This window comes from Mytilus galloprovincialis, chromosome 1 (genome assembly GCF_965363235.1).
Source record: "Mytilus galloprovincialis chromosome 1, xbMytGall1.hap1.1, whole genome shotgun sequence".
Classification (NCBI taxonomy): Eukaryota; Metazoa; Mollusca; class Bivalvia; order Mytilida; family Mytilidae; genus Mytilus; species Mytilus galloprovincialis.
Genome location: NC_134838.1, coordinates 123,099,345 through 123,116,980, shown reverse-complemented (window position 1 = coordinate 123,116,980; position 17,636 = coordinate 123,099,345). Strand labels below are relative to the sequence as shown.

Sequence of the window (17,636 nt, the reverse complement as noted above, 5' to 3'; positions counted from 1 at the left end):
GTTTTGAGTTGTAATATAATGCAAAATGCTGGTGATAATTTAAAATAGTGATTATCATCAGAAAATAACGATGGTTCATACAAAAATTGGAAACAACGTGAAAGTAATTTGTATGTGACGTCATTATTATAATTTATTGCGTTGAGGCCTGGACTGAGTCGGGTGTGTCTATTCTGTGTTGGTCTTTAAATCATGTATTCGTGTTTGTTTTCTGTAATTAGTTAATACCTCAGTTTCATTATGTATATCTATTATATTCATTTAATATAATCTACTGTTTGCAATAGCATTAATTGTTCTAAATGATAAGGACGTTCTTATCCCAAGCTTAAAAACATAGCCGTATTTGACACAACCTTTTTCAATTTTTGATCTTCAGTGCTGTACAACTTTGTACTTTTTTTCACTTTCTATCTTTTATATCTTGGCGTCACTGGTGAGTCTTGTGTGGACGAGCCGCGTTTTTGGCGTATTGGATTTTAAACCTAATGCTTTTTGTTATCCATTAATCATGTGTTTCTTTGTCTAATACGTTCTCCTGTTTATTTGTGTTGTAGTCCTGTAATATTATGTTGTCATTTCAATGTTATATTTAACATTGCCATTAAAGTCCGAGGTTTGGCATGCCACAAAACCAGGTTCAACCCACCATTTTTTCCTTTAAAAATGTCCTGTACCAAGTCAGGAATATGGCTATTGTTATATTATAGTTCGTTTCTGTGGGTGTTACATTTTAACGTTGCGTCGTTTGTTTTCTCTTATTTTTGAGTGTAAATTCACATTGCGATAAGACGTGTCACGGTACTTGTCTATCCCAAATTCATGTATTTGGTTTTGATGTTATATTTGTTATTCTCGTGGGATTTTGTCTGATGCTTGGTCCGTTTCTGTGTGTGTTACATTGTAGTGTTATGTCATTGTTCTCCTCTTATGTTTGGTGCGTTTCCCTCAGTTTTAGTTTGTTACCCCGATTTTGTTTTTTGTACATGGATTTATGAGTTTGAACAGCGGTATACTACTGTTGCCTTTATTTAGAGATAAGTCGCAAGTGGCGAATGCTGATGTCCATCCATTGTAGATACAATCAAATAAGAAGATGCATACTAATATACACTAAGTCTTAATAATCGATCATTATTGCAATTTGTGTAAGCATGTTCCATATCCAGTGAAATCGTTCTAAGTTCTAATTTGAATATATTTTGATATTATCGTTTTATTCTTATCTTATTGTTTAATAGAATTGATATCAAACTGCATACTTCGAGCGATTACTTAGCATTTATTATGAAACACAAAGTCCACAATGTAAAAACTGTTGTTTATGACAATATGACTTATATATACGTATCTTAGTTTTTATATACAAATAAGACTAGATACTGAAATTGATTGCGAAACATAAATTCACCATAAAACACAAAATAGATTTTGTACATAAATTGTTTATATTTGTGGTACGATATCTTTATTCATTTGACGTGTATTATAACAAGTATTCTGCAGTTAATACTCCGACCATCAAGAAGACAGAGGAAGAAGAATTTCGTACAAAAGCCGTCTCTTGAAAAGTTCTTTCTCGTAGAGGTATCGCTGGTATTATAACAATAAATAATAAATGATAAACATCTATTTTCGTTGTATAACATCATGAATAATAATGATGATTATAATGATATTAGAAATGATATAGCTAAGGCCGATATATAAAGTGTAATCACAGATTAGCAAGATACGATGTTTTCTCATGGATGTCATGTTTAGTTTGTTGATAATGTTTTCAGCATCGTAATAATGCTGAACATGACCAGATCTCTCTATGGACATCATTTATTATTGTCATTTGATTGTTGTTCATCAATTCGCTCAGTGACTAAGACTTGGTGTCTTATTGTTATCATTACCAGGTAGAAACTCTTTATCAAAATCACGGACCTGATCCATCAGCATACTAAAATTGAGATCCTCACTTCGACTCTCTGGGGTTGGAGGAAAAAATTCAATCGATACTATAGATACTTCATCACTTGTTGGATTTTTTGGACTATTATCAATGGTTAGGACATTATTTGGAGTAATAATTCTCATGTCCACAGTAGATTCAGGTTGAGGTTTTGACTGATCTAAATGAAATAAAAGAAAACATGTATAAATTCTAAGCTGAACTAATCATCGTCATTAAGAACTCCAGAGAAGTGTGAGTTTTTGCTCAGGGCTGAAAGTCATATCAAGAAGGTAATGTTGAGATGATTAAAAGCAATAATAGGTTTTGTCTACTGTTTTCCTTGTAGGGATTTTGTGTTATAAATTTATAAAACATATGTCTTTCTTTGTCCATTTCATACGCCATATCAATATACACAACTTTACCAAGCTGTGTTATAGCTTCTTTCTGAGAACCGTTTTAAAACACTGCGTGCATTTTCTAATTAACCGTTCACCAAATCCATTAAACTGTTAATGTTTAAACATTGAAAATTTCATTGTGGTTCGAATATCTCTTAAAATTGCGTCGAAGCCTTCAACATGTAATCATCAAAGTATATAAAAATTAGAAACAGGCCTCACACACAAACACTATTGCATTTATTTATACTAATATTACAACAACAAATGACATCACTACTATCTCTTCGACGAATATAGCAACACATGTTTTTTCCCTTTAAATCTATTAAAAATATAACAACAAATGTGCTTACCATATCTCTATGAAGAATATAACAACACATGTTCTTACCTTCATCTCTGTAAAGAATATACCAACTCATGTTTTGCCTTTTTTTCTAGGACAAATACAACAACAAATATTCTTACCTCTTTTTCTATAAAGAATATAAAAACACACGTTTACCTCTTTCTTTAAGACAAAAACAAGAACAAATATTCTTATTATATCTCTGAAGAAATATGACAAACATATGTTTTTACCTCTATCGATAGGAAGAATATGACAACATATATTTTTACTCTTTTTCTTAGACAAAACCAACAACAAATATTCCGACCTCTTTCTCTACGAAGAAATAAAACTAACATATGTTTTTACTTCTTTCTGTATGAAAAATACAACAACAAATGGTCCTACCTCTTTTTCAATAAAGAATACAACAACCGATGGTCTTATCTCTATCTGAACGAAACCAGGTTCAACCCACCATTTTGTTCTTAAAATGTCCTGTACCAAGTCATGGAAATGGCCATTTTTACGTTATAGTTCGTTTCTGTGTGTGATACATTTAAATGTTGTGTTTCTGTTGTGTCGTTGTTCTCCTCTCATATTTGATGCGTTTTCATCAGTTTTAGTTTGTAACCCGGATTTGTTTTTTCTCTCTATCGGTTTATGAGTTTCGAACAGCGGTATACTACTGTTGCTTTTATCTTTGAAGAATAGAACATTAAATGGTCGTATCTCTATCTCTATAAAGATTACAACAACCAATGGTCGTATCGCTTTCTCTATAAAGAATACAACAACCGATGGTCGTTCCTCTTTCTCTATAAAGGTTGCACTTTGTAAATACAGCTGTTTCTCAAAACACGCCTCTTTTGGGGAGTAATTGAATATTCATAGAAAATTGATTTTGTTTACATACTGGTTCCCAGTTATGCTCTCTGTGTTCCATATCGCAGAGACAGAACTTGGGAATGTTACCAGTAAATAAACACGTGCATATTGTTTACATTGAAATCTGTGGTAACCTTTCATTCGAGGAAGGGGTAGTTAAGAAAATTAGTGTAAGTTTAAACTCTGAAAAGTTCAGGGTATATAAACGTTGAAAATATGCCGCACAGCCCTATATTTTGACCTTTGAAAAAAATTGTGGTGCATATGAACTTTCAATTCTAGGATAAGATTTTTTTTCAAAACTTCATAGTAAAAGTGGTACAGTTTTAGCCGTAAAAGGAGTTCCTATGGGAAATTGCATTGTCAATATTTACAGAAATGCAACCTATAGAATACAACAAACAAATGGTCTTACCTCTATTGCCATAAAGAATATAACAATAAATAGTCCTACCTCTTTATCTTTAAAAGTACAACATCAAATGTTTTTACCTCTATGTCTGTGCAGAATACAATAACATAATCTCTTACCTCTGTGAAGAAGATAACAACCAACAATTATTACTACTACAAGCAAAAAAGCAACAAAACCAAGAACGCTCGGTAAAACATGGTTGATTGTTTGGTCAGTTTCCGCCGCCGTTTTTTGTGGTTGTGAAGTTGTTGCTGTTGATGACTGTAGCTCAGTAGTCATCACTACATCTTCACCTAAATTTAACATCATTATATTTAGAACAAATGTGGATTAATAGAATCATGTCTGCTTCAAATATGCGGTTTTTCATATTTAAAAAAAAAGTTTGTGAAATTGACATTTCTTATTTAGCAAAATTTTCGGACAATATAGCTAAAATTATGTAAAGTTAACAGTAGGTATATGTGGCTATCAGATTTATGTCTGTTTTGGTAATAAAGCTCTTTCACTGTTTCGTATATTGTAGTGATTGTACATCCCTGACTTTCAAATATTTAACTTTGTGATGTTCCCCAATGACGGTAAATCCAGAGAAGCATCTCAGACGCATGTAATTAAATAGTTTTGTTATCACTTTTTAATGCATTATTGTATTAATAAATCATATATGGTTATAACTAATACAGAAACGCAGATCAAACTATCCCCCATTCTCTCTGTTTCTTTCTAGCATTTTCAGTACACGCCATAGCCTCATAGTCGGATGTAAAACAAAAGTTAACTTTAAACACTCATGTTGTAAAAAGGTTAATGTGATTGAATAAAATGAAATAGGTAGATGTTAGATTAATAGGTACTTCTAGGTACAACTATGACGGCTGTCATTGTTTTAACACATTGTGTACATCCTCCTCCTTTCTTACATCTACAATCATTCAGCGAGTCCAATTTATCGTCATAGGCCTGAACCTTGAATTAAACAAAATGTTTAGTATATGTTATTGTCAGTATTGGTATCTATCGAGAGTTTTCAGTCAAAATAAATAACATAATTGTACTTCACTATTTCAAACGTACAAAGTGTATGAAATCAAATGTCCTTTAAATTCATTATATAATTTTGCATGATATTTTAGATGACTGTTTCTTTCATATTTATAATGTTTCGTCCATCAAATTGTTTTTTTACATAGGTTCCTACCATTCGTCAGTGTGAAGTGTTTAAAAGGATTACAGCTGTTAAGCTCTAAATGACCAATAAAATCATAATATAATCAATATATGTTTTTAAATCCAATTTCAAAAGTTATCTTTTTGAAAGACTTTATTTTGAATTTAAATACATTTCAAGCTTTCAGAAAATATTTTCCAGGTTGGACGCTTAATATATTGAAATAACCGTGGTTATAGGCAACAGTAGCTTAACGATGTTCAAATCCCATTAATCAATTTTGAAGATGAATCAAAGTAACAAACAAAGTTATGTAATCTCATGAACTCAATAAGGAGCAATGGAGGCCGTGTGCTTCAAAGGGGTAAGCGTGAGCTACGATGCACGCATCATACGCCATGCTAATTCACACTCGAAATGTCGCAATACAGGACATATATGTAATGGTAAAAGTTAACTATGTTTACAGGCTTTTTTGTTATGGTAATTTAAAAAAAACAACAACATTACAGTCTTATTTTTAAGATTGAATAAGATTAAATACTAAAAATAATTTTAGAAAATCTACCATAGATTTATTTTAACAAATTATACCTATTTGCAACAAAGTATACTTTGATATCGTATCAATATCTAACATTTCATAATGACACTGCATATACTATCACAGCGAATGTGTCTACACTGCAACACAGGACAAATATCACCATCAAAGAAAGGAAAATTAGAACTAGGCCAGAACAATATTTTATCTACAAAATTGTAAGTTTTATACTTAAATTTTTAAATTCAGAAAAAGACAATTATTGCTGTTTATAATATATGTATGACAATGAATTATCTGCCGATTAATTCAATCTGATTAAAACTAAAGTTCATTTAATCTTAAAAGTAATTCGTTCAATGTGAAATGTTCCTTTAAAAGATTAGGAAATAAAATAACTTTATCTTATTTTATCTTTTCTTCATTCCTAAAATCGTATGGGAAAAAGTAAAATCACAAAAATACTGAACTCTAAGGAAAATTCAAAAAGGAAAGTCCCCAATCAAATGGCAAAATCAAAAGTTCAAACACATCAAACGAATGGATAACAACTGTCATATTCCTGCCTTGGTACAGGCATTTTGTTAGACAATGGTGGATTAAACTTGGTTTTATAGCTACCTAAACCTCCCACTTGTATGACAGTCGCATCAAATTCCATTATATTGTCATAGATGCGTGAACAAAACAAAAGACACAATAGGTAAAAATGTCAATAAATTGGGGTACAGCAGTCAACATTGTGCTATCATCTTAATCACTATAAAAACAACAAATGTAACGAAGAAGCACAAAAAGGCATACATCAAAATAACGTTCCCATTTTATATGACGAGGAATCAAAAAATTATTTCAGAATTGTTATCAGATTTGGTAAAACAACTTTGAAATGAAATTCTTAAAGGTAGAGGTGATATAATTTAAAAAAATACAGAATTAACTATTGTCTTTGAATATATGGTTTCGTTTTGTCTAGTAAACTATAAGTTTAGTCATAAAGTTTGTATCTAAGATCTTTTATTGTTCTATTGATGATTCTGGTTGAGTAAACACTTTACTTACAAATACTCTGTATCTTCCTTGTTTGACATTTAAGAATGTGTAATCTGCCTGAAAGAAGGATAGAATGGTCATCAATCTAAATGCTGCAGTATACAATATACTTATTTGATGTCTAGCTATTTTCTATCTATCGCATTTTTTCGTCAACTTCGTACTAAATTTCGAGTGTCGATGGTGTAGATAAATTAAGGCAACAGTAGCATACCGCTGTTCAAAACTCATAAATCCATGGACAAAAAACAAAATCGGGGTAACAAACTAAAACAGAGGGAAACGCATTAAATATAAGAGGAGAACAACGACACAACACTAAAATGTAACACACACAGAAACGGACCAAACATCAGACAAAATCCCACGAGAATAACAAATATAACATCAAAACCAAATACATGAATTTGGGATAGACAAGTACCGTGACACGTCTTATCGCAATAGAAATTACACTAAAAAATAAGAGAAAACAAACGACGCAACGTTAAAATGTAACACACACAGAAACGAACAATAACATAACAATGGCCATATTCCTGACTTGGTACAGGACATTTTTAAAGGAAAAAATGGTGGGTTGAACCTGGTTTTGTGGCATGCCAAACCTCGCACTTTAATGGCTATGTTAAATATAACATTGAAATGACAACATAATATTACAGGACTATAATACAAATAAATAGGAGAACGTATTAGACGAAGAAACACATGATTAATGGATAACAAAAAACATCAGGTTTAAAATTCAATACGCCAAAAACGCGCCTCGTCCACACAAGACTCACCAGTGACGCCCAGATAAAACGCCTCTTTGCAATCTCAAACTTTAATTCTGGTGATAATCTGATATAGTTTACAAGTCAGACTCAAGACACTTACTATCACCAGCCCAGTAGTCAACACATCGGTGGTGACATGAATATCAATAATGTGGTCATTTTAATAAATTTCCTGTTACAAAACTTTGAATTTTTCGAAAAACTAAGGATTTTCTTTTCCCAGACATAGATTACCTTAGTCGTATTTGGCACAACTTTTTGGAATTTTGGATCCTCAATGCTCTTCAACTTTGTACTTGTTTGGCTTTATAAATATTTTGAGCGTCACTGATGAGTCATATGAAGACGAAACTCGCGTCTGGCGTACTAAATTATAATCCTTGTACCTCTGATAACTAAGTAGTGATAACAAATCTAGCTATCTATCTAATTCCCGAACAAATCATTGTTCCCATCAACTTGTTATACATCTTTTATCCGAGCTTTACACGGTCTCCAGATACTCTTCATATATCAATTAAATCTCCATGCCTAATATATCATGTAATGTCTTATAACTGTAGACTCTACTGAAAGTACCTATTATCAGGCTGTCTGCATATAATTATTGTAAAATATCACCTGTAAGTCACAATATGAAGGCTTTGTCGAGTGAGCGTGTTATTATTGTGTCATACATCCTTAAATTCTTTTGACCTGTTGTTTGATATTATGTGGTTATAATTTTTTGTCTAGATGCAATCTTAACTTTCCTTGGCTTACTTAAAATAACGAGATCAAAAAGCCTTTATATTGTGTCGAGCATCTGGTATTTTACAATATCTATATGCCGATAACCTGATAATCGATTTTGAGAGTTTTTTCTTTGTTTTACCAGCAAACCAAAAGATGACTTGATAAGTTCGGGTGAACGTCATCCTCGTCGGTTCAAACATAATGACGTCGCTGATATGTCCGGATCAAAGTTTTTAAGACCGGGTCAACGTATTTGACGTCACAAAGCCGAGATATGTAATTTTATTTAGAGCTGAGCAGGGTAATAAAGACAGTGGGACAAACAATAAGGAAATGTAACCTTCAAAATGCTTAATTTTTTGTTCATTCCAGGTAGCCGAGTAGTCTAGAGCGCTAGACACAATACAGGCGGTGTTGAGTCGGTATCCAAATAGCATGAGTTCAAACCACTGCCAAGGAAGAACACAAATATGCTTTCGCAATTTTTTAGAGATATATATATCCGATACCGAACCCAGTGTGGACTCCAGCTACTCGATATCTGTTCGATACAGAATCCAGTACGAACGACAGACACATTTTGGAGTGATCATCATCATCTATAGACATTCACGAGGAAGTGAATTGTTAATTTAATTCTGATAAAATATTTTGCTGGATGAAATTTGACAAACAAATTAAAAAATAAACATAAACTGCCCAACATACACCTTTAAGGTAATACAATGCATGATAACCGTGACTGTGTAGGTGTAATACCTCCAAATCATGGTTCGTCACATCCGGTTGTATACGAAAATAGGTCGAAAAAAATATTCCATTGAATTTTACAGTTGTTTGAAATTAATCCTACATTTTATTGCAGTAAAACATTTCTGTTTCATAAACATATGTCTTGGGTATTTCAAATCACTATTCTCTTTTTATTTAAGAGTTTTTATAGAATATTTTGTAAACTTGAGGTAACATAGTTCCTAAATCTTGTACACTGGTTAGATAAGGGGAGAAATTTGATTGGTTAACTCCCAATGATGGTTATTTTCTTGTAAGCAATGAAATGTTATGTGAAATTTTTGTCTATAGTATTGCACAGGATAAAACTTTACTCATGCCAAGTATTTCTTTATTTGAAACAAAGATAACTTCTGCACATTTTTTTGGAAAGTGCAAATTTAACAAAGACTAATAGGGGAAAATCAATGGTGGTATTACACCTTTAATAATCTGCAATCATACTTATACTTGTTTATGATTTCCAGGACCATTTTTGATTTTGAAAAAAATGTACTTACTTTTGAAATCGTTAATTCTTCAGTTTTATTTCGGTGTTCTTCGCTTGTATCTTCCCCCGTTAGTATCATTTCTAATGTGACTAAATATTTAGAAAATAGATATTCATTTGGTGCTTGAACAAACCAAATTCTTATGTATCTGTTATTTACATCGTTATGGTAGGCAATGGTAGTAATCCAATCAGCAGAGTCATCTGTCAAAGCTGTTGTTTATAAAGTAAAAAGCAAAGAGCTTATATTCGCAATAAAAACAAAATACAGAATTTGAATATAAAAGTTTACGTTTGTATGGATAAAACTATTTTTTTTATTCATTTCTGATTTAGTTATTTGTTTGCAATATAACAACACATGTTTTACTGGATCGTCACGTTAGAAGTGACATATTTATTTTAATGCATGCTAGGAAATACTGAATGCTGAATATACAGAAATAGTTTATCGCTTCACATTATTAAAAAGCAACTTGAGCACTAATATGTTAGTCAGCATATATATTTTGTTTTTAATTTGAAGTTATCTACATGCAATATAAATCTATCTTGACTACAAATTTCTTGCCAATATTTTATAAGGGTTTTTTCATCAATTAACTACAGATTAAAAATATAAACTGCAGTCAAAAAAGATTAGTAAAAGATATTAAACTCTTTTGTGGTATATTTGATATACTGATGGTACAGTTACTGTTTATTTGGATCTGTATGTGTAGAGAACACATGCAATCACAAAAAGACACAAAATACTAACCCAAACCATATTTGCCAGTTTTTCCATATCTTGTTTGATTTCCACCGGATTCATCTTCGGGCGGCTTGGGAAGACTCCATGCTGTAAAAAGGAAGTTTTTCCCTCCATGCATAGGCCATAGTTTTACAACTAATTTCAGGTTATTCTGCAAGACGTATTTACAATTAAAGTTTAACTACTGTCAGGATATCTAATTTTCAGTGATGATGCAGTATAAACTATAAACAAAAAGCATTTAGTTACTTATGTTGATTTTGTGGAAGTTATTATACTACTTTTGAATTACTGACAAATATCTTTTATTTAAGAAATGTATATTGAAACACGTTGCATTACACTTGTGTTGACTACGGAAAATGCGGTATGCATAGCATCAAATCTGTAAATCTTGAACTACTGAATATGTGGTATGCATTTTTCATATTTGTTAATACGGTACTACAATGGCATTGCGTCACATTTTAAAATATGAGACTACACAGGTTGTTGTTGTTGGTATTTGTCATAATTGTAAATCTGGTACTTCATGGGTTGTGGCATGCATTACTTAACAGTTTATGATATAGGACTACAGGGGCAGCGTAGTGATTAGTTCACATTTGATAATAGAGGACTACACTTTCATCGATATTACAGCAATATGGTATTCATGATAATAAAACACAACAAAATAGTTTTCATAAAATAAATTTGTCACAAAATATTACAGATTAATCATAAGAGTACAACATAATCAATATGAATGCAGTAAAGTAATTATTCAAATAATACCCAATAAATATCAATAACAGGACCACTTACCTCCCTATGGTTGTGATCTAGACTGGCATTAGAAAGGATAATTATGACACATTTCTTCACATTTCCCTCTTCTTGATAATTGAATTGAAATCCTTTAACATCCTTAATAGAACCTGAAAAATGTTTATAGTAAACAACTTATTTAATTCCTTACCATCAAAATCAATTTATAATTATTTAATAAATATTAAATGAAATCATTGATATTATTATACCTTACATATATTACAAACAATTTTATTGGGCAATACGTTATCACGTGACATGGAATAATTCAGTTAATTTTCATTCAATTGTAAGGAAGGACGAATAACCCTAAAAATTTACACCAGCGTTGAATAATAGTTATCAAAGGTACTAGGATTATAATTAAGTACGCTAGACGCTCGTTTCGTCTACATAAGACTCATCAGTGACGCTCATTTCAAAATATTTATACAGCCAAACAAGTACAAAGTTGAAGAGCATTGAGGATCAAAAATTCCAAAATGTTGTGCCGAATACTGCTCAGGTAATCTATGCCTGGAATAAGAAAATCCTTAGTTTTTCGAAAAAATTCAATCCTATTATTCTCCGGAGAAAAACCTTTTTTGTTTCTTGATTTGCACCCATGAAAATGACGTCACAAACGTAAAATAAACAAAATGGCAACGTTCAAATAACAGGAAGCCCATTAATTGAGAGAAGAGGAAATAAGGCATTGGACGTGAATCTTGTTCCGATGATATATCTAATAAACGGTCCTTTTCAGGGACATTAATATCTTACAAAAAGAATCTATCTTCGTTGTACATACTAGAATCCTAAGACAAAAATGACGTATTTCTTAACGTCAACTTGTGTTTGTTACTGACTTAAGTAAGGTTAAGTGCTTTTACAATGAGTCAAAATCCCTTCCACTGTTAGTTTGGTATAATAACACAATTGTGGCCCATTGAGTCGGTGATTGTCCAAAATTGTCAACCCGAGCAAGAGTTATTCCTCTCGAGCTAAAGCCCTCATGGAATAACCCTGACTCGGGTTGACAATTTTGGACAATCAACTCCTCAGCGGACCATAATTGTATAATGATACTATCTAAATGATTTTATGATTTGGAAAATTTGTTGTTTATAAGACCGCTATAGATCTACTGGCTATATGTATTGGTAGAATGCTTAAAATAAACAACTTTAATAATAAGTATTGTTATTACCACGTCAAAACAGAATTTTGTTTCAATGTTATCCAATGTGCTAATAGACCATCAAAGTACATCAAACATTAAGGATTTTTCATACAATAACTCAAAGTTTATATTGAAATACCTGATCGAGGCGGCTTTATTTCTACAAAAAAACCAGGATACAGGTTATTACTATCACGATACTCTGACTGTATGGGTTTCAACATCAAATCATCTGGTTTTTCAGACCAGTATAACTGCTCATACAGATCTTCATATTGTCCAGAAAGAAATGAGTCACTACAATCTAAAAAAGAAACTCATGATTACCATAATTTACTTTTGGAATGATAATCATATGATATGATAATGTTTATAATTTTGAAACTAACGGAGATAGCAAATTGAAAAAAAAGTTCTTTAAAGACCATCAAACCACATCAGAAGATATAATGGATTGAAGTAACAGAAGGAAACGAATATCCCCAGTTTGAAAATTTGGCAAGGTTCCTGATAAAATTTGTAACGTCAGGGCGTGTCACATCTACATATATCGAAGACTCATCAGTGGCGTTCCAACCAAAAAAGGTTGAGGAACATTACAACCTTACTCATAAACAATTATGTTAAATACAGCTAAGGTAATCAATGTCTGTGGGAAGAAAATACTATCCAGTAACTTAACATAGTATAAACAGTAAATTTGTAAGAAGATCAAAACATTCAATGATTTTTTAAGTTCATTTTTCAAAACAAAAGTGTGAACTAGGATGGTGATACCCTCAATGATTAAATGTCTACCAGCAGTAGCATTGATTCAAAACCTGAGTGGTGACAACTTGGCTTGTGATACCCTGGATGATTAAATATCCACAAGAAGAAGCCTTTGATTCATAAAAAGGTATGAACAGCTAATATAAAAAAGTAGATGTGGTATGATTGCCAATGAGACAACTATCAACAAGTAAACAAAATTAAGCTGGTGATACCCTCGAGGATTTAAAGTCCATGAGCAGTAGCATTGATCCACTAATAGTAAATAATCATTAAAGAAAGCAAAATTATAAAGCATAAACATTGCATTCAGTTCAATATAATCAAATACTGCATTTGGAATGCCTCACACAATCCAAATAAAGAAATTGTATGAAACTTTTAATGTAATTAAATTATTGTTATATAAGAGCAAGCATAATGTTTATAATAATATAAAGGAGTAGGTCCAGTAAGACCCCTTTTTGGCCCCAAAATATAGAAGTTTTACAAAATTGTTAAAATGTAAACTTTTAGTTATTTATTGGAAAGTAGACTGCTTCTGCTACATAAATACATGCTGTTTTTGACAATACAATGCGCATATATCTGGTAATAGCCAGGGATGGGGTCGATTACTTTTAAATGTAATCGATTAAATTACAATTACTTTGCTAATAAAATGTAATCGATTACATTACAAATACACCCTATTTCATATGTAATCGATTACATTAGATTACTTTTCTTTATTGTAATCATGATTACTTTAGATTACTTATGATTACATTGTATATTGCTATATTAAAGTTTTTTTTATAACTTTTTATCCTCACAATAAAGCTTATTTTGGTGATTTTTTTTAAAAGCCTTAATTTATTCATCTTTTTAAAAGAATTTATAGACAAGACAGTTACAGTGTAACATGTGTAATTTGATAAAATAGCTATAGACAAGTGTCCTTTCTCTATGTAAAAGATATAACTTTATTTTTAACTACAAATTGTAACCAACTACCTAATTAACAAAAAAACTGAAAATAAGGAAAAATTAATTAAGTATAGTTTTATTGTCTGTTGGGACTTAATTGACACATCCATTAATGTTTTTACAGGTGCTAATCCCTACTTCCATTTTTTTAAACAAACAATAAGTGGGCTTGGGTATTAAAATTTTATTGTCTTAATATAACAAAATCAGTAAAGTTAAAAGTGGTTGATTGTCATTATTTGTTTGAAAATTTTTAATACTTGATCTAATTGAAATTAATAGAATTATTGTCAGGTGAAAACACAAAACAGTTTTGTAACTTAGGAAAAATTATACATTTCTCTTTATATTAAGAATGTTTATTGTATTGATGAAACTTCTGACGTCACCTATTGTTTACTATGCATATTGTTTGCAATATATATTGTTTGCAATACTATGCCATATGTATACACTGTACTTGTACTTGTTTATGCTGGTGAGCCTTATGGCTTAAAGTTAATAAAGAATAAAAATAAGAAAGCACATTTTATACAGGAATTTATGGAAAATAAAATTTATTCAATTTTGTCAATAAATGAAACCTGGTTTTAACTTCCATTTTGAATTAAGTGGGCTTACATATTTATGCCGACCATCAAAGTCAAATAGGAACTAAATGTTTTCTGCATTTGAATTTCAATGTATTTATGTAAAAATAGTGGGTAAACTGATATGAAATTGGAGTTAATATCAGAAGTTTTCAATCAAGGAAAACAAATGCTTTCAAGGCATATTCTTGTATCAACAGAGCTCAATCTCACAAAGAAATATTGGAGAATAAATTTCCTTTTGTAAACTGTTAACAAAATAAAACACTTGGTTATACAGATTTGTTATATAGATGATCACATTAAACAAGGTCCCATCATTGTGATTACTAGTTTCATGATTTTTCATTCAAGCTTTACATTTCTTATTTTCATCTTGTCTATCAAAATCTATTTTCATATATATATATATATATATATATATATATACAAGATTTGTAATCAGCAAGTAATCATATGAATGTAATCTTAAAGTAATCGAAAAGTAATCATGATTACACCTGTATTTTGCCATGTAATCGATTACATTACGATTACTTGTAATCAGAAATGGCATGATTACTGATTACATAGGATTACACTGCAAAATGTTATCGATTACAACTGATTACGATTAAAGATTACGATTACCCCATGCCTGGTAATAGCATCATTAAATCATGCTAAATTACTGAAATCTTCACAATTTTAGCATTTTAGTTTAATTTAAGACGGTTTCCGTCTGAAATAAAAATGGCCGCATTTGTGTTCAGCCATACTATTGAAATGTAAGTTGTATTTGATGATAACACATAATATATATAAAGATTCAGGATGAACACGGATACGGCCACTTTCATTTTTGACAAAAATCATCTGAAAAGTGAAATTTTTGGGCATTTTGATAGATTTTTCATATTTAAGCTCAATTCGGAGCGTTTTTAATGACTAAATTAGTTAAAATCTTGTACATTAACTAATTGAAACGACTTAAATAGACACTAAAGTGTTTAAAAAGTATCCAAAATCTATCGTCAGATGAACCTGAAATTTGAGGCCAAAATCGGCCTTTGCCGGACCTACTCCTTTGACAACAAATGGAAAAGATAGAATACCGACCGTGCGAGGGCTGTATAGTTAAAGGGTCAACTATTTGAACAATAAAACCCACTTCGAACCCATTAATGCACAGCTGTCATCTATCGTTAGGGGTAAGATAAAAACGAAACTTCAAATTACTCTCTTGTTAAGTAGTTGGGTATAAAATGCTTCTGTTATAAAAACTGAACAAGATTGCACTGCAATAAAACAATAAATAAGTATGACAATATAAAATCGAGGATTTCTATAAACAAACATTTGTAGCTTTAGAAGAAAATCAATTGATTTTCCATTCTACTAAAAGAATAAAATTTATAATTATTTGAATCACAGTAGATTTAAAAGATTAAAACAATCAAACCTTTCTTAATTATCAAATTTTGTCCTTTCTTTCGTATCCAACTTATCTCATTAAATGTGATGGTGGGTATTATCAGAAGTCTATAACTGGTGCCTCATAAGCTTTTAAAAACTCGTATCGGTGTAAAAATACTTATAAAACAAACTGTTTAGCTCGTTACAATATCTTTATACATTCAGAAAGCAGTTGGTTTGTCTAAATGACATTTCCAATATTTCAATAGTTTGCCAAAAGAAAAGACGATACGTTAACTTGTGTTTTTTAGCCATCCAACAACTCCCTCGTTCCTTTCTAATAGAGAACACATGAATATCATTCACATTTCATATATAAATTAACTGTTAACAAAACTTTGAATGTTTGAAATACTAAGGTTTTTCTACATCAAGAATAGATTACCGTAGCTGTTTTTAGCAAAACTTTTAGTAATATTTGGACCTCAATGGTCTTCAACTTCTTACTTTATTTGGCTTTTTTAACATTTTTTTATTCGAGCATTCGAGCGTCACTGATGAGTATTTTGTAGACGAAACGCGCGTCTGGCGTAAATATAAAATTTCAATCCTGGTATCTATGATGAGTTTATTTCCTAAATGCTTAATGAGCCCCTAATATTATCTCAAAAGTAAAGTTGGACTTTGCATGGAAATCAAATGATATGCTTCTATTAGAACTTGAAACCATCACTTTATAGCATCTTATGTGCTATTCTGAATTTGCCTTCATCAGGAACTCTATAAAGAAACATACTTGAAAGCCTTCAATGTATAACTACATTAAAGCGTTAGAAACTATATCACCCTATGGACCTTAAAGGGATATCAAAATTCAAAAGATGTCCAATTCAATATTAAAGACAATCTGTGCATCTTTTTTTAATAATTCTTTTGCATTTTACAGTAAAGAATTTCCTATCGTGAACTTCGGATGTGTTGTGACACAGTACAGGTACACCGAGTTAGCCGACAAAAAAAACCTTCCAGTATGTTAACCACTACTTGCACTTACCTTTCTATCAAACAGGTAGAATACTCGTACTTACTTTCTCCTGCATATATGGAAGCAGTACAATTTACGGCGTAATCCTACAAAATAACATGGGATTTAAATCAGGTTTATAAGAGCATATAATTTACAAAACAATGCCGAATAAGAGAGAAAGACGTTTTTTATAATTAATCCTCAATATTAGTCAACTTCCTTTATTTTCTAATATAAATCATTATTCAATATCATGTAATTAAAAAGCTTTTGAAAATATTTTCATTTTTACACACATTTGAATACTTACTGAATTATCTTGTTCCGAATGGCATGGTAGGCAGTTTTGGTTGTGTATACACAGAAAAGAGACTATGAACACAAACAAATAGGTCTGCATATCTTTGAAGTAAAATATTCGCCAGCTCATTGCAGTGCATTGTTTTACTTAAGAGTTCTTCTAATCCTTGATAATCATGATGATCTCACTGTGAAGGTTTTGATAGACATTTCAATTTAAGGAAACCCGTAAAAATTGTCAAGAATTCGATCCTTGCTGTAACATGTGTAAAAGCTGTTTAGTTTATAACATAACAATTTATACC

At 31.1% G+C, this 17,636-nt stretch overlaps 1 protein-coding gene across 2 annotated transcripts; it reads right to left on the bottom strand.

The window, feature by feature from the left end:
- Positions 1–1,262: 1,262 nt before the first annotated feature.
- Positions 1,263–17,636, bottom strand: LOC143056615 (uncharacterized). 2 transcript variants are annotated; one of them, XM_076229772.1, is made up of 10 exons: positions 17,342–17,636; positions 17,059–17,135; positions 12,419–12,583; positions 11,112–11,224; positions 10,311–10,455; positions 9,561–9,763; positions 6,761–6,808; positions 4,841–4,952; positions 4,100–4,276; positions 1,263–2,123 (listed from the first exon to the last, which is right to left on the bottom strand). In XM_076229772.1, exons 3-10 carry the CDS (start codon positions 12,501–12,503, stop codon positions 1,867–1,869), a joined length of 1,140 nt encoding a protein of 379 aa, XP_076085887.1. In that variant the 5' UTR covers positions 12,504–12,583; positions 17,059–17,135; positions 17,342–17,636; the 3' UTR covers positions 1,263–1,866. The 2 variants fall into 2 exon arrangements, with proteins under 2 accessions (XP_076085887.1, XP_076085880.1); XM_076229765.1 differs by having other exon boundaries at positions 17,093–17,135; positions 17,342–17,635.

Coding starts and splice junctions, on each gene's coding strand:
- LOC143056615 (XM_076229765.1), bottom strand. CDS start 17,461: ATGAGCTGGCGAATATTTTACTTCAAAGATATGCAGACCTATTTGTTT. Junction 11,225..12,418: donor AATAAAGCCGCCTCGATCAG/GTATTTCAATAT, acceptor AACATTTTTCAG/GTTCTATTAAGGATGTTAAA. Junction 10,456..11,111: donor TAGATCACAACCATAGGGAG/GTAAGTGGTCCT, acceptor TACGTCTTGCAG/AATAACCTGAAATTAGTTGT.